The 18208-nt window shown below is 36.7% G+C and overlaps 1 protein-coding gene across 2 annotated transcripts in view; it reads left to right on the top strand.

The window, feature by feature from the left end:
* hip1 (huntingtin interacting protein 1) overlaps positions 1-17183 on the top strand; it is a 47371-nt gene extending 30188 nt beyond the window's left edge. For both annotated transcript variants that reach the window (XM_042739293.1, XM_042739294.1), the window contains 17 exons: positions 1867-1955; positions 3999-4115; positions 4211-4312; positions 6820-7014; positions 7139-7286; positions 7396-7482; positions 8620-8727; positions 9260-9396; positions 10654-10764; positions 10873-10931; positions 11201-11294; positions 11382-11482; positions 12385-12490; positions 12575-12698; positions 13807-13868; positions 13944-14061; positions 14258-17183. In XM_042739293.1, the coding sequence (XP_042595227.1) occupies positions 1867-1955; positions 3999-4115; positions 4211-4312; positions 6820-7014; positions 7139-7286; positions 7396-7482; positions 8620-8727; positions 9260-9396; positions 10654-10764; positions 10873-10931; positions 11201-11294; positions 11382-11482; positions 12385-12490; positions 12575-12698; positions 13807-13868; positions 13944-14061; positions 14258-14268 (1769 nt within the window). In that variant the 3' untranslated portion in view covers positions 14269-17183. The remainder of the gene's footprint in view (positions 1-1866; positions 1956-3998; positions 4116-4210; positions 4313-6819; positions 7015-7138; positions 7287-7395; positions 7483-8619; positions 8728-9259; positions 9397-10653; positions 10765-10872; positions 10932-11200; positions 11295-11381; positions 11483-12384; positions 12491-12574; positions 12699-13806; positions 13869-13943; positions 14062-14257) is intronic.
* The last annotated feature ends 1025 nt before the right edge of the window (positions 17184-18208 follow it).

Genomic DNA, 18208 nt, shown 5'->3' with positions numbered 1-18208 from the left:
AACGTTCTGTTTAACAGACAAAACAATAGTGATAATGAAAAAAAAACAGTTACTCACACTTGTGTGTTGCAGCATTACTGTTGGATCCAATAGAGTTGACACAGCATCGTCTTTGTTTCAATCTCTCTGAAAATCCTGTGTCGAAATGTGTCTTGTTTGTAAATGAATCCGTGGTAAAATGAAGTGAAGAAAGGGCCGAGTTCTTACTGACAAAGTCTGGATCTTCTTTAAAAATAAAGATCATCCACACTTTCCAATGTTAGGATCAGAAGGAAGGAACTGCATTTTTGGTGGGCGGGGCTAAACAGGAAGTGATCATCTTCTGCGGAGGTGGTGTTTAGCTACACTGCTACATCATAGAGTCGTACATTCCACAACATGTCATTTTGGGAGATTGGCTTCAATATAAGCTGTTTTTAGACTAACAAGAAAGTTTTGAGTTCTGAAACTTACAGGATGGTTTTATAGTACAGTGACCTCTTATATGTCAAAAGGTCAAGGGAATTGACCCCTTTAACTCTTTCCCCACCAGCATTTTTGAAGAAAGTTGCCAGCCACCACCAGCGATTTTGATTTTCACTAAAATTTGATGGCCTATAGTATATTTTGCTGTATAAATATTTGAATATGCAATACACAAATTTAAAAGTTTGTTTTATTCTAGCTTATAGCATTATTTTTTATCAACACTTGAATATAGGTAGGTTTCATAAAAATGTATAATTTTGAGCAAAAAGGTGAGAAAATCAAATTTTTATCAAAAACTACATTTGGATAATATTCAGTACAATTATCAAAGCATAAATCCAGTAAATGGCTTCCATCAACACTTCCAAAGCTTGCACAGCCATATACCACTTCCTGGGTCATCATTTTACTCCATAACATTATGCAGTTTTCATTTATATGCTATCTATTGCTGATGATCGCATTATTTGTCATATGCATCTGATAAATGAGATCGCTAGATTTCCGTCCTGTTCACTTGTGTTTTTTTGTTCTGAGGTTTTGTACTCGTTCAGAAGATGTGTAATAGCGCCCTCGAGTGTATAACAGTGAAAACACGGAAAGCCGTAAAAACTCGTCAGTGGCGGGGAAAGAGTTAATATTTAGAGAACTCGGACTGAGCTGTAAATTAGGCCTTCAAGACAAACCATTGCTCCGTTCCTCTTTCGTAAATATAAAAACAGGCCTTCCTTCCTTTTTGGTTTATTTACTCCCAGCGGTTCACCTCAAACTGTTGCTTTTTTGGAAACATCGGCAATCATTATATTCTAAAAAGAGTGTTACAGGATTTTAAAGGGATAGTTCACTCAAAAAATATTAATTCTGTCATAATTTACATTCCCTCAAGTTTTTTGAAACCTTTATAAGTTTCTATTATCTGCTGAACACAAAAGATGATATTTTAAAAAAATGTTGGTAATCAAACAATTACTGGTGGCATTGACTTCCATAGTATTTTTTTTCCTATACTGTGGACGTCAATGGCTACCTTTGGTTACCAACATTCTTCAAGATATGACTAGGATGAGTAAACGATGACAGAATTTTAATTTTAGGGTGAATCATCCCTTTAAAGGGCTGTACAGGGTCAGTACAGAAGCAGGACAGCAGTGCATATTCATTAAACAGTCTGTTTACTCTCTGGAGCTGAGGAGCACAGCCAGAAGGGACTCTAGTTGACTGCAGTCTCCAATCAAACACTAATAAACCTTATAATCCACAGTCCAATTCACCAGCTTGCAGGCCTGTGTTGAGGCTCTTAGCGGTGCTAACTGTTCTGTGACACAGAGAGGAAGGTCTGAGGCATGTCAAAGTTTGTGTTTTTGATATTTTGGTTGTGTATTTGTGTTTTTTTTGTAGGAAAAGCACAAGCTAATGAGCAACGCTACACCAAGTTAAAGGAGAAATACACAGAGCTGGTCCAGAGCCACGCTGACCTGCTGAGGAAGGTGAATTGATGACTACATTTAGTTCACACACTGCCTTTATGTGAATATATGCATATTTTTATTGGGCAAATGATCACAACCAAAGATTGCATGCCTGCAACTCAAGAAGCATTAAAGATATCTTAATGCCCTTTTAGATATTAGGTCTTTTCCTTTAGGCATCTTCATTTTTAAGGCCATATGGTTCAGTTCCATAGATATTGGAATTAAGAGTTAACAATTAATCCTGGTCATTCATAATCTGATGTGTCACACTGTACATTCTTAAACCCTGGGTTACTGTTATTATTTGCACATTTGACTGTGTTAACAGTGATGACCAGATAAACACAAAACTACATTTGGTTTTTGACCATTGAAAATGGGTAGGATACAAGAGTTTGGTCATGGAGCTTCACTGTGATCTCAATATCTCTAGGATTAAACCATACAGGACCTTTTAAATGAAGATTCCAAAAGAAAAGTTTCTTAGGATCCAGAATCTAAAATCATATTAAGATAAATGTAATACTTCTTGAGTTACAGGCATGTAAATCTGGGGAAAAATAATATTTATGACACTCAAACAGGTATGTCCTACACAAATGTTTTGATACATTTCTAGTTTCAGCATTACTTATTCTTTAGACATTCCCCTTTAAATACAAGTATGAAAATGTATGAAAATCCCATATCTCTGGGACTGAATGATACAGGGCCTTGAAAAAGAAGATTCAAAAAGAAACGTTTATTAAGAACTAGAATCTGAAATCATATTGTGTTATCTTTTATACTTCTTGAGTTATAGGCATGAAAAAGTTGGAGAAAAACATGTGCTGGTTCCCCATATTTTTAATGGTTACCAATTTGGCACATAATGCAATAAACATTGCTAAAGTCAACAGGTTTTACTAATAGACCTACCAGTCTCTGAGTGAAAGTAACATTATGATGCTGACGTCTTTCTGAAGTTATTTTTGCCCTCCTGTAATTTGGCTCTGAATCTCAGACAGAATCTGACATTTTGACGCCCCTCTACAAAATAGTGGATTACTCTGTAAATATACATCCATGACATTTATATTTTTGCTTTCATCACTTTACATGTTTATCTTTCTTCTGAAAAAAAAAAAACAATAGCAAAATCCAAAATTTGAGCCAGGGAACTTTCTGAAATTTGGTTGATCTGACACGGAATGACTCTACTGTTCAAACTGGGGTCAATAAGAGTTTGAAACAAGTCTCTCATGCTCACAAATGCTGTATTTATTTGATCATAATTACAGAATAAAATGGTAATATTGTGAAATATTATTACAATTTAAAATAACCGTTTTCTATTTTGTAATCTATTAGATGTAGTTTATTCAAAGTCACATGATGCTTCAGAAATCATTCTAATATGCAGAATTTCTTCTCAAACATCATCTACTTAATATTTTTGCAGAAATAGGTTATTATATACTATACATATTCTTTAATTAATTAGCAGAAAATTCAAAAGAACAGCATTTACTTGAAATCGTTTTTTTGTAACATTATATAAATGTCTTTACTGTTGCTTTTCATCAATTTAATGCATCATTGCCAAATAAAAATTATATAATTTAATTTATTTCACTTTTCCTTCACACTGGAAATGAAAGGTCAAGCACATTGGGTTGTGGGATACAATATCTCACTCAGCATGCATGTTTTGGCAAATGCAGTTGGTATTCTGTGTTCCTGTGTAGATAGTAGATTGTGAATTTGCATACTGCACAGACTCAGTGTGCACACTACATACTGCTGACTTGAGCTCCAGTGTCAGGCCTGTCAGTAAACCTGCAGGTGGTTTAGCTCCTTCACCAGACTTTTTTCCCTGCAGACTCTACTCCATTTCTTGCACAGATGAAACTTGGCACTGTGTTCCTCTGATCACACTCGCTCCCATTCAGCAGCACGCTCTGATCCCACCACTGAGACACTTCACAGTGGGTGCTATGTCCTTGTGCCATGTCCAGAACTGGGTCAGCCAAGAGTCTGGGATCTGTGCTAAACTGTACATGTCCATGTGTTTCACAGAATGCTGAGGTGACGCGTCAGATGACGGTGGCCCGTGCCGCCCAGGATGAGGTGGAGAATGTGAAAAAAGAGATGCAGGACAGATTGAAAGCTGCTCAGGATACTGCCAGTCAGCAGGTTCGCCACACACACACACACACACTCCCTCTGCCTGCTGTATCCATAGTTTGCTTGTCTTACACATCCCTATCCTCATGTATGTGCACGAGCAGGAGAAGGTTCAGTTAGAGCAGCTTCAAGCTCTACAAGCCGAGCTCATGTCCAGCAGATCTGAGCTAGAGACCCTGAAGAGTACCGTCACCTCCTCCCAACAGGTGGGGACCTCACCTTCTACCCATCATTCTCTTCCTCTTCACCTCTGTCACGAAACCATCTCCAGTCCTTGTCTTAATACTTTATAAAAGGCCATGAACTACATTCTTTTTAATTTATAATGTTCTCTTATAAAGGTCCACCTATAATGTTAGCAAGAACTGTACATCAAAAAACACTATCCACCTTCTTTTTCAACGCGGAAATAAGCCTGTGGGCGAGACTTCTGGTTCAATAGCCACTGTAGAGAAGAATAACAATGTGCAGTAAAGGGTTAAACTGTTTGCACTACAAACCAGTGTGTTCATAATTAAGATAATACATTAAAATAATATGGTAAGACACCAATTTGCGGTTTTGCCCATTTTTACAGGAAGAGTAAGGTGGATAATTTTATATTAATAGGCTATTTTCTCAAAAAAACCCAAAAATTTTACTTATTAAAATAATAAAACGACAACGCTCACAACTACAATTAAAAAACAAACGCTCACAACTATAATTGGCTAACAATTTTGCTTATTAAAATAATAAATGGACATCGCTGTGATGTTCTTTGAAAACAATTTGTGTCATTGTGGTTAAAAATGTATAAATACTCTTTACATATCAAACGATCTGTAACAGACAAAGCAAAAGTGAGTGACACATGGCAAAAGCATTGCTACTCACACTTGTGAGTTGGGACATTCCCAGATTCTTTGAGCAATGCCAGCTAGCTGTACATAATCTTTGGATTAATCTCTATAATTTTCTTGCTTGTGTGATCCTGAGTTTGTGTCTCTTTCATATTTACTCGCCTACTCCTATGCGCATGAGTTGGTGGGCAGGGCTAAAGAGACTAATGTAAAAGTAGGCGTTGATCTTTTGTCACACTATGACATCATATTGAGATGAAATATGAAACGAACCGCCGTTTTAGCAGCTTGGCTTCAACAATGGTTGTTTTTGGACTAACATGAGAGTTTTAAGTTATGAAACTTACACACAATGTTTATGTAGTACAGTAAACTCTAACGTTCAAAAGATGAAGGAAATTTTCATTTCTCAGTTCATCAACCTATTGAAGACGAATCTTCGCTCTTCCATACATCCCTGCTCAGCTCTCAGCCCAGCCACAGGATCTATGTATCACTGTCTCTGCAGTTAGTCCAGAGCAGGTGGATGTGGTGATTCTGTGTTGCTGTGTTGGGTGCTGAATTACCCGAGTTATGTGGGAGTTGATGTCACCCCTTCATCCCACTTCCTTCTGTCACCTGCTGCAGCACCTCCAGCAGCTGACTCAACTCAAGACAACTGTGCTCAAAACACTGACACAGTTTACATCTATAGCATGACTGTATCAGCTTGCAGTGGGGTGCAGGGATGTTTTTGTAGGTCAAAACCCAGAAACAAAGTTGCATTTTAGCACTTGCAGTTCTGTCGTCCCGAAGTCAAATGGGTTTTTGGTTAAATGCTTGAAATAAGGTCTGTGGTTTACATAAGCTCGAGATATTTTGATGTTTTACTCTATGGCATACAATACACCAATACATGCCCTTGTGGTTTTTCAAAGCTTTTACTTGTCTTGAAAAAAATTTTGCTATAAAGTGGCTAAATGGGACTGCAAAGATTGTCAGAGACATTAAATATAATCATTCCAAACAAAATTAATGTTTAATGACGAGTGACGGTGAAGTCTTGCGACTGTGGTGTAGTTTGTTTATATCCTGCATTTAACTTTTTACTTCAGGAGATTGCATCTAGGCTTCAGAATTGGGGTTTTGTTGAGGAAACCAAATTGAGATGCTAATTCTGGGTTGGCCTACAAAACTGTCAACACTGCAATTTGTTGGTATTTGAATATACCCCAAAATGTTACAATTTGGCACATAACTTGCACAGCTAGATAGTGTTTGTCAGACAACAAATATCCCATTTACATCAAATATCCCATTTAAAGGGATAGTTTACCCAAAGATAAAAATTTGTCATCAGTTTCTTTCTCTCATGTCATTCCATACTACTTCCTTAATTAGTTTTCAAGTGTTTTATATGATTTCTATGAAAAATAACCAAATATATAAAATAAAATAAAAACAATTGAAACAGAATTCTTAATTCCATTTAACCATGCTTTTAAAAATAGAAAAAGAAATGTTTAAATTGTGGAAATAAGAAAAGACAATATGAAAGATTGCATGTATAGCATTGAAATAAAGATAGGAATGAAAGTAAAATAACCACTATATCTCTTAAATTTTCAGTATCTCGTGTTTTTAACCCTAATTTTCTCTTTCTATTTTAGTATTATTTATTTATTATTAGTATTTATTTATATAGCTTTTATTTGTATATTTTCAGTTGTCATTTTAATTTTAGTAATTTTGTTATATTTGATTTAGGCTTTTTCAATCTATGAACAATGATTTTTAGTAGTTTAAGTGAACAATAAACAATAACATCACTGTTTGTCATGATGTCACGTTAAATCTTGTAATTGACGTACCTATTCACTCTCTTCGTAAAGTCAAACGAGCAGCTCAGTACTCAGCTGTCTGCTCTAGAGGCTGAGAAGGCGCTGCTTATGGAGACTGTATCTCAGAAGGAGGCGGGGCTAGCCAGTTTGGGGGTGGAGTTAGAGCGTGTGCAAAGCAGTCTGACTAATGAGAGGGAGAGTGGAGTGAAAGCTGCTGAGACCCTGCAAAACCAACTCAATGAGAAGGTGAAATATTCTGTTTACTATTGAATTTAGTGGTTTTGTATGAGTTCAGATTCATTATACAAGATGACAAATGCTGTAAACATGGAGTCTAAAATGCCTGTTTTCATTGTCTTTCTGTCTGTAGGAGAGTCGTGAGCAGGCTCTGGAGAGCGAGCTGGTCTCTTTGCGCTGGGCGGCTTTGCGGGCAGCACTAGAGGAGGGAGGGAAGATTGTACAGGACAGCTTGAATCAGCTAGAAGACCCCGCACACATCAGCTGCACCAGTTCAGCCGGTCAGTGACCAGCTCAAATTACCTTAAACCTTCCCTCTGAATATACCACACAGCAGGAATAACCCTACGAGAGCGTAATAAATATTAAAAGACCTTCTTGTGTGTGTAGATTACCTGGTGTCCAGGTGCCAGGTGGCTCTGGACCGCGTGGAGAGACTGCAGTCGGCCAGAGACGGCTTTGTATCAGATAACACAGGTGAATTATATGCACACACACACATACACACACTCATTTCCCTACTTAACCAGCATTCATCAATGTACCATTCACTCCAGCAGTGTTGCGGAAGTTACAAGATAGCTTTACAAGTTCCACATCATTTAAAGTAGTTAAAGAACGGTAATGTAAGATTGTAATTGTAAGATTTAAGTTATGATTTTTAAAGCTTAAAAGAAGTCATTTTCACCAAGGCTGAATTTATTTGATAAAGTATAATACAGTAATATTAGGGTTATTGTGATATAAGTGTTTTGTTCTTCTGATGGCAAAGCTGAATTTTCAGCATCATTACTACAGCATTTATTCTTGTTATCAATATTGAAAACTATTGTGCTGTTTAATATTTTAGTATCAAATTCAAGTGGATGAATGACACTTTTTTTTTTTTTCAGGATATTTTGTAGAATATAAATTTTAAAATGACAGCATTTGTTTGTAACAACATTATTCTTTACTGCTTCTATTGATTAATTTAATGCATCCTTGCTGAATAGAAACTTTAGTTTTAAATCCAAAGTTTTAAGCAGTAGTATAATAAAAAGTATTATTTTTTTTTTTATATAAATAATAAATTCAATTATAATTTTTCTCAAATAAACAACAAAAAAAACAAAAAAAACATGAACAGAATTGATTGATTAACTCATTTTGGAGTCTACTTTTTTCTTGAAATGAACTTTCTGAACAAACTGAAACATTTAAACAAATATCTGAATCATATTTGAAACGACTGTACTTGAGACACAGGGACAATATTCTGTCAGGCTGTTGTTTTGGCTCATCTGCTAGTACAATAAATCCTGACACATCCATGGTGTAGTGATTTGTCATGTTACAACGCTAACGGTTGGAAAAATCATCCCAGTACTAAAAAATCCGCACAATTTTAAAGGCAGCTGAGCTACTTTACTGAAAACTTGTATTACTCCATCACTGTTCTGCACTGGAAATGCACAAGCTCAAAAATAAAATTCAACTAATAATATACCTTGTAAAAAATGTTTCACCATAAATGCATTCAGACTTAATTTCATCACTTTTGTTGAGATGAGAGGCGCTCATATGATCATGTTGAAACAGTTTCTCAGTGATTTTCCTGTATGTGTGTGATAGATGTGTCTGGACTGGTGCGGGCAGTGACTCAGTTCGCTCACCTGGTGGGCGATGTCATCGTGCAGGGCAGCGCCACCTCCCACATGGTGCCAGTGGAGCAAGCTGACGGTGAGCATGAGACGTCAATCTCCAGAAACGTATTCAAAAGAGCTGTTATGTTATCATATAAGCACAGCTGATGCACCTCTACAGAAATACTTCCTTAAAGACACATTCATTAACACGTATACACTGTATCAACCAATCAGCATCCAGAACCATAACTATCCGTTTAATTCAAGCAGCATAAATGTCATTTCTATTATTAAACTGCTAAATATTTCACAGCACTGCTGTATCCACATATAGAGAGACATCCAAGACTTTCTGTTTGACTTGGTCTCCATACATCATGAATTTCATTAGTGTCACTGCGGTTCTGTTAATAACTCCGTCAGCGGAGGTCTGGTGGTTTCGGTAGTGCTGCTTTAAAGGAGCATGACATAACTCAAAACGGCTAATGTGCGGTTCCCACGTGCACGAGCGATCACGTCACAGGAAAGTGTGTCTGTCCGAGCGTATGTGGAGTGTCTGCAGGTGACAGATGGCTCGTCTGACTGCTCTCTGCTTTCTGTCTTTGCCTTTGTCTGTCTGTGGGCAGCATTGGCAGACAACGTGAAGGCGTGTGGCGCGGAGGCCCTGGCGTTACTCTGCCAGCTCAAGGAGCAGGAGTCTATGGGGACGGCAGACTGCAGCCGGCTGAGGGCGGCACTGGATACCGTGATGGCCTTGGGCGAGGTGAGCGAGCCACTGAGAGATAGTCCTCGTTTTATTATAGTAACAGTCGATTAAATAAATGTGATGTACTGTGTATTAGCCAGTGTTTAGTATTTTAGTTGTAATTAACTACATGTATTTACTATATGGTTAGGATGAGGGATTGTTTTATGGATAGTTGCATGTAATTATGCATAATTTGTTATTACTAAAGTAAGTACATGTAACATCTGACAAAGGACACAGTCAAAGTCTTACCAGCTTTGGGCTAGATTTACTCTCAGTTTGTGCCTGCGCAAACCCTATAAAAAACTACTGTCAGGATTTACTAAAGACATGCAGTGGGAAATTAGCACTTAGACATGCATTTGAGTGAGTTTCCCTTCCGATCTGAAAATTTATGAGGAGAGTATTTAAATAAATCATTCAACGCAGTTTATTACTAAGATTTGCACTCGTCAATTCACTGGTATTTGTGGCATTATTTAACAGCCAAAAAAGCATGTCTTAAAAGCAGGTGGTAATTTGCGCTGCTCTTGGTGGATTGTGCTGGTCATTATGAAAATGAGATGTTGCGTCTGTTTTCTTTAATGTGCACCTTGTCAGTAAATCACACGGAAATTTTCCCCTCCCATCGGCACTTTTATGGAATTGCGCTCTAACGCTAATTTGCCATTTAGTAAATCAGGCCCTTTATTTTTATATTTTCAGTTTTCTTTTTAATTTAAGTTTTAGTAATTGTATGTGCTTTTGTCATTCTCTGTTGTTTTTTAAATATTTCTATTTATTTTTTTCTATTTAGTTTTATTAACAATTATAGTACTTTAACTTATTTCAATTATTCACCAGTGCGACTTTTCTAATTTTCATTCAGTTTTTCATCTAATATTACATATTTATTTATTTTTATTTCAATTATTTCAGTTAATGGAAACAATCCGATCAAACGAGTCAAGAAGTGTTTTAAAAACTTCTAATTGATATTCAGATTTTTTTTTCACGTTGGATTATAAGGTTAAGGCTAATATGTCTTAATATTTGGCACTCCAATTAATTAAGAGTCTAGAAAGAGATTTTAATATCAGATAATCATTGGCCATGCTGCAGATGAATGATCAAGCAGATTGCATTGTGGGATACTGTAGTCCACAGAGTGTGCTTTGGTTATATGCCTCACATTTTAGCATTCAGTATCATCCAGGTATTCCGTGAGTATGCATATTATATAAATATGAAAAAGAAATAGATATAGTATGCTGTTTTGTTTTCTCTGAGCAGAAGTTGCGTCCTCGGGGTCTAGAACTGCAGCAAGGGGAGCTGGGAGATCTGGTGGAGCAGGAGATGGCAGCCACATCGGCAGCTGTGGAGTCAGCCGCCGCCAGGATTGAGGTAATCAGACGACTCCCTGCTTTCCCTGTCCTACAGACAGATGCTTAATAAAATATGAAGTGCTCCAAAATCTACTCCTCTAACGTTTTCCACTTTGCTCTCAAACAGGAAATGCTCAATAAGTCCAGGGCGGTTGACACTGGAATCAAAATGGAAGTCAATGAAAGGTCAGGCGGACCGAGTCATGTGTTATTCATAAAAATAATGTTTTTACGATTACTGTTACAGTTACAAAAGCAGTTTTTACAGATTTAATTTGGGTGATGTTCCTCAGTGGATTTGGGTATTCAGTGATCAGAATGTCTCCATGCTGAGCTTATTTCACTTGGATAGCGCTGCACGTTAACATTCACACAGACGCATTAGCAGACCCACCCTGGTGCATTCGAAACAGTCCTGTGAGTGTTTCAATGTTGCTCTTTGTCGCCCCCTGCAGGATCTTGGCATCCTGCACAGATCTCATGCAGGCCATCAAAGTGCTGGTGCTGTCCTCCAAAGACCTGCAGAGGGACATCGTGGAGAGCGGCAGGGTGAGTCAACCCATCTAACACTTTTAGGAAACCTCAAGCTTAAAATGACAGAAACAGGTGTTAATGAAGGTGCTGCTGTGTTCACAGGGGGCCGCATCTATGAAGGAGTTCTACGCCAAGAATTCTCGATGGACAGAAGGTCTCATTTCCGCCTCCAAGGCTGTGGGCTGGGGTGCCACCATGTTGGTGTGAGTATGTTAGACAGTGAGAAAATTTTTTTTGGAGGACACTGTGACATGGTGATTAAAAATCTCAGTAGGTAACAGAAAGCTTGTAGGTTTTTTGGACCCTATAAATTTTTTTGTAAATTCAGTTTTTTTTTTTTTTCAGATTCATTGTTGTTCAGTTTAATAGTTTAATTACATTTGAATCATTAAAAGCATGTGCAATAAATTTAATTCTCAAAACTTGAACAATTTATCACATTTATTAAAATGTTAATAATTACAGGCCCCTATTAAATCAGTTTTTATTTTTATGACATGCCCCTTTTTTTTTATTTAGAAATTCTGCTGTACTTTTTATATATGTTTTAAGATGTTTTACGCAAATTTCTCATCAAAAACTGTGGCAAATTAATCCATAAAACTTGTAATCAACTGAAAATACAAAAACTGGTATACAATAAAACATTGCCTTTTTATTTTTTGCTGTTTACTGTATAAATAAAAATAAATAAAAACCTTTTTTGTGATTCGTTAGTTTTAATAAATTGTATTATTGTTAGTATTATTATTTAGTACATTTTACAGTAGAAATAAAAATGGAGCCACTCGTTCACTCTTAGACGCACTGAACATTTATATTTCTTTTTGCGATTTAATAACCAAAGAACATTAGTCAATATCGCAATTTGAAATTGATCGTGTAAAACTCTACTTTTGATTTATTTATCCAAAAGTTGTCCAATTCTGTGACATTTCACATTATACTATAAATTCAATTTTAATGACTGGATTTTGCAATTCTGGAGTCTGTGTTTTCCACATTGCATAAATCATTGGGCCCGCTATGGTTTGAATCCTACACTAATTGATCTATGAACTATCACCATTGTACTAGTAAAGTGGTTTTTTTTCCCTTCCTGCAGTGATGCAGCTGATCAGGTGGTGCAAGGAAAGGGCAAGTTTGAGGAGCTGATGGTGTGTTCACATGAGATCGCCGCCAGCACGGCTCAGCTGGTTGCAGCATCTAAGGTACAACAACAAATTGCCAGCCACATGTGCACCTGAATGAACTTTAAAGCAGTATAATGACAGTAATCTATTTTATCTCTTTAGGTAAAAGCAGACAAGGACAGTCCAAACCTTTCCCGTCTCCGGCAGGCCTCCAAAGGGGTCACCCAGGCCACAGCGGGTGTCGTGGCATCAACCAAGTCCGCCAAGTCTCAGATCGAGGACACAGGTGAGGTTTTGTTAGACATGTACAGCACATCCTCCTGAATCAACATTCTCAGACACATTTAGTTGCGCTGCTTATTTGGGAAATTCAGGTTCGAATTAGGCTTGCAACATTTCCCCCATAATTTAATTCCTCCATTATTCATTAAATAAGATCCAGAAGAAAGTAGTAACAGTGACAGCAGCAGCCTCATTTTATTTCTCATTGACCTCCACAGTCTCATTGCCCCATTTCAACTGTAGTTATGAAAACTGGTTTATGGTGCCCTCCAGAGATACAGGAATGAGCAAGTCTACACAGTCAGGCTGTCCTCCACACAAGCTCTTGTGCTGACGCTCTTCTCTGGAGTGTTTCCTTTTATATCCAGACCAGCAGCAGATATTGTGGATGCTTTAGCAGCAGCTAGTAAAAACAGACACTTTTGATTCATTGATGGAGAGTGGAGAATCATTGAAAAAATTTATATATATATATATATATATATATATATATATTATTAAATATATATATATATATATATATATATATATATATATATATACATATACATATATATATATATATATATATATATATATATATATATATATATATATATATATACATATACATATACATATACATATATATATATATATATATACACATATGTGTATGTGTGTAAGCTTGCTGATTTTAGCTTTGAAAATGTTGAAAAGTCATATAAAAATAAAAAGTAAAAAATAAAAAACAATGAAAACGTAAGTTAGCATAGTATTTTTTTTTTTTACATATACTATAAATTAATTGTATTTTAATACTGATTTTTATTTTAAAATGTAGTATTATCACACTTAATTACTTTATTTGTATTTTTACAATAAACTTAATAAAGTGCAATAAAACTATTATCACTATTATTATTTTTATTTTTTTTATGGTCATTTAAAATGTCATAGCCTGGTAAAATATTAATTTGTTTCTGAAAACTGAAAAATATTTTCTTTTTTTTTTAGAAGAATTTTATAGTTATTATTATTTATCTCAATAGTCTGAAAGCTGTTTAGACATGAACTAAAAGCCGTGCAATTTCAGTTTTGATAAGTAATGCTGAATTCTCTCTTAATTTCAGAAACAATGGACTTTTCCGCAACGACACTCACTCAGATCAAGAGGCAAGAGATGGACGCACAGGTGAGAGTGTGTTAAACTGTTTCTCATGTATTTATGCAAGTATATGAACAAATCTGACCATTTCACATGTCTCAGGTGCTGGTGCTGGAGCTGGAGACCCGGCTGCAGAAAGAGCGGGAGCGACTGGGTGAACTGAGGAAGAAGCATTACCAGCTCGCTGGCGTCGCAGAGGGCTGGGGAGGAGAGGAAGAGGGTAAGACCCCTAGTAAAACCTCAAACATCTGTCTGTCAACAACACAATACAGTCTGGCCATCAGCCAAAACGGCTTCCTCCTCAAAAATCATCTCAGAGTGGATTGAGATTTTTCAAGATAATAAGTGGTGCAAAGGGTGTGTCGTCGAGTTTGCTTGTACGTAATTCGCTCTCTTTCTTTTTGTGTTGTCTGCAGGAACGGGTTGAGACTTGTCGCGCTCTGTGCAGCAGCCCTAGAGACGGGGCACTTGACGTCTTTATATACACACAATTATTCCCTTCTCCCTTTTTATTGTACTTTTTAACTCTTTGATTTCTTTATTGTACATTAAAGCCAAATAAAAGGTGCTTTTTTCGAACCTGCTCCCTCCCCTGCCCGTGGAGACGTGAGGAGTGTGATGATATTGCGTGACGAAAGGGGAGGGAGAAGAAGGAAGGAAGTGGATGGCACACCACCTAGTGGACAAAGAGAAAAGTGCAGACTCGCTGAACTGTCTGAGTACTTCATGTCCTCTTCCTCCTTATACGGAACAGAGAATCTTCCCCATGTAGAACAATCCTGTCTCCCCGTGAAACATCCCATGATGCATTGCACAAGGGTGAGTCACCCCATTTTGAAGGAATTGACATTGTGCTGTGATTCTTCCAGACTCAACTTTCACAAACAGCAGCAGTGTGCGACTTCCACCTCTTAAACGCATTCCTTAAAGTTGCATAGGATCGCCCTCGTCTGGGTCCGTCCTTCCCTAGTCCCCTAGCAATGGTCACTGGACTAAAAACAGTAATAGATGATGACCTACTGTGGACTAACACCTGAAAACACTAGCAAACTCAACCAAGACTCACTTTTTCTGTATTTAGTATTTTTTATGATTTGATTATGTTCCCAAGGCATTAATTTTATAGGAAAACCCTTAATAGATATAATCCACTGGCTTTTTACTGTTCCACCATGTTGACTTATATAGGGACAAACTGCGAAATAGCTCATCTAACGTATGATATTGTCCTGATGCGTTTCACCAGTTTCAAGTCCATGACTGAATATGAAGTGACTGTTTTTGTGAGACCTCACGTCGAGCTAGGGCTCATCGTTTTTGTTTTATAGCTCTATTTAGGTCATAGTTTCTTCAGCACAGATAGATATGGCACCATATTGTATCAGTAATGGTCCCTCAAACGGTCCTGTACGGTTTACACACTGTTAATACGACAGTATCTGTTCATTCCTGTCGTCTTCTTCCAGCTCCACATACACGCAGCCCTTCACACTGAGGCGAGGAGAGACGTCCGTGCCTTCCAAAAGGGAAAAAGGGTCACATTCCCTCACAGAGACCTTTAAAATCGTGATCTGAGTAGCATTAGGACAGTGTTTTAAAATTGTAGTTTGGTGTTGAGAACTGAGATGATGGAATCAGAAGAGTGTGGTGTGAGAACAGATGTAGCCATCCCTGTGTTCAACTCTGGTGTGTTTCGGTTGGATTTTTGAGCTTCCCTTTTTAAACTGGATATCTGAAAGGAAAAAAATGGTACGGAGCCCCTAAGGGGACACGCTGATGGAAAAAATATGAGATTGGACAAAAATTACATTTCACTGTTCTCTTGTAAAAGGGTTGAATTCTCCTGGGAAACCGCCTCTGCTTGCAAATCTTTTGTTTTCTCTCAAAAAAGCACAGAAATATAGTTTCTCCTTCTACCTTATATTATTTCCATTACAACACAAATACAAAAGTGTCTCTAGGAAATGCAAAAATTTTGCAAGAAGTTTTGCAAGCGAACACAAAGTTTCTTGAGGAATGCATGTTTTGCAGTTGATAGCTAATATATTGAAGGAACGCAGAAGTTTCTCGATAAAAACGCAAACGTTTTGCCAGGAAGCGCAATGTTTCTCTACGAAACGAAACGTTTTGCAAGAGAACACAAAGTTTCTTGGGGAACACAGGTTTTGCTATTGAATGGAAATATATTGAGTGAACGCAAAAAAAATTCTGAGCAAATGCAGAGTTTCTTGAGAAAAATGCTAATGTTTTGCAAGTAAACACTTTCTTAGGGAACGCAGAAGTTTTGAGAGAGAACGCAAATATATTGTTAAAAAAAAAAAATCCCATCTTTTTTCCATCACCATCTCTTTTTAGAAGCTCTGTAAAATGGGTCAAAATTCATTGTAAAAATATTTTGCTTTAAAAAAAAAATTAAGTCTCTTTTAGAATTGTATATATTTCTCATACAGTACAAATATTAGCATGATATATAGCTACTTACAAGTGTACTTCACAATTTAAATTCTATAGTTTTATAGTAATTCACATGAATTTATATAAAAGGGGCTTAATTTTCTTTACGCAAAATAGAATTCATTTTTAGAGATTTTTGACATTTCCTGACTGCTTTCATGAGATTCACACAAAATGGAGATGCATAAAGAATGTTAAGGTAAATGCATTGGGTTCAAGAGGTCTGTCCACTTCTGTCAAAGCAATGTAGACCACATAGCCTTGTAGACCACCACTGTCTGCCAGCAGCACAGCTCTCACCAGGGCTCACAGGGACTTGCAGTCTTGTAGTCATCTACAAACCAGGGTTACCTCAACTTCTCCACAAACTACCAGTCAGTAACTACAAAAGAGAAAGTGACTGAGTTCAAGGGTCCTGTAGACTCCATATGAACACGCGTTGGCGAAACCATGAGTGCGTGCGTGTGTGTTCTTTAATACTAATATTACGTGTGTGTGTGTGTGTGTGTGTTTGGGTGGATGCTGTGTGACTGAGATATGATATATACTGTATATCCCTTATGTTGTTATGTCTTAATACCCTCATATTGTTTCACTCATTGCACTGCTTTGGCCGTTATGTTAAGTTGCGACACTGGGTATTTAATTTCCGTTTACTGGAGTGTCATCATCACCTCCGGTAATAATGGTTTATTTCACCGTTTAGATTCGGTTGTCTAGTCTTACCAGCTCAGCCAGCCTCTAAACTGCCTCTCACTTTTGTTAAAAAAACTTAAGACCGCTCCGTAACATTTTGGAGAATATCTTTGTATGATATATACTAAAACTATGTGTGTGAGTTTGTTTCATTTTTCAGTTTTTAAATAAATATTTCACTCATTGATATAATCACTGTTTTGTCTTGATTGACATAATTGATTATGTGACATAATTGATATTACAGTCTGCATTGTTGAGGTTTTTGGAGGCCAGAGGGAAAAATCTCAACACAAGCTTGTGCAATTATTCAGATGAAGCAAACGGTGAGTTATTCACTTATGTTAAATGATTTGTTTGAGCAATAAAAACAATGACTGAATCTGTTGACATGCTCAAGATTATCCCAGCAGGTGTCACTAAATATTACAGCATGAGTTCATGCAGGTCAGAGAAGCTCATCTTGTGTTTGTCTAGTCAGAAGATACATTATAACACTTTCTTTGGCACCGGATTTACTGTTTCCTCTCTCATATGGGAATAAACAGAGAAGCAGCTAAAAACACAGCACGTTAATATATATAAAAAAAATAATAGATACAAATGTAGTTCTATTTCTAGCTACATAAAAACACATGTACATTAGGTTATATGTAGGCATTTTTTAAAAAGTACATCTTTGTTCCTTACTTAACCCTAAATGGTACATATTAGTAATTTTCTTTTTTTTTCAATTACACTTTTGTACATTGCCCTCATTTTTCAACAGAAATGAGCCAGATATTTTATCAGTTATTTAAAAGGCTAACTAAAGTTAGAATAAATCACATATATAACATATGACTTAGACTATTACATTATTTTGGTCCATTCCAATACATTTGGAGAATATATCAGCATGTTCAGGTGAATGCATAAACAGAGGAAGAAAATCTTACCAGTGACACACCAGATCAAGTCCAAAGAAGTTGTTTAACCTCTTATGTGGTACATCTCTCAACTAGAGAGAGTACACAAATTTTTAGTTGTGCGTAGTATATTGTGAAGTTTAAAACCTAAAATGTCCCTAATTATAGTCTATAAAATATTAAGATGTCTAACCATTGACTGACAGCCTAAACCTTGACCTCATGACCTCGTTTGCAGCATTTACTTCGGACGCTATTTGTATAATGTTTATGGTAATGTTTTTTTTTTTTGTCCAGGATAACAATATT

This window comes from Cyprinus carpio, chromosome B15 (assembly GCF_018340385.1).
Source record: "Cyprinus carpio isolate SPL01 chromosome B15, ASM1834038v1, whole genome shotgun sequence".
NCBI lineage: Eukaryota > Metazoa > Chordata > Actinopteri > Cypriniformes > Cyprinidae > Cyprinus > Cyprinus carpio.
Note: the sequence above shows the minus strand (reverse complement) of the source record. Positions and strands in the feature narration are given on the sequence as shown.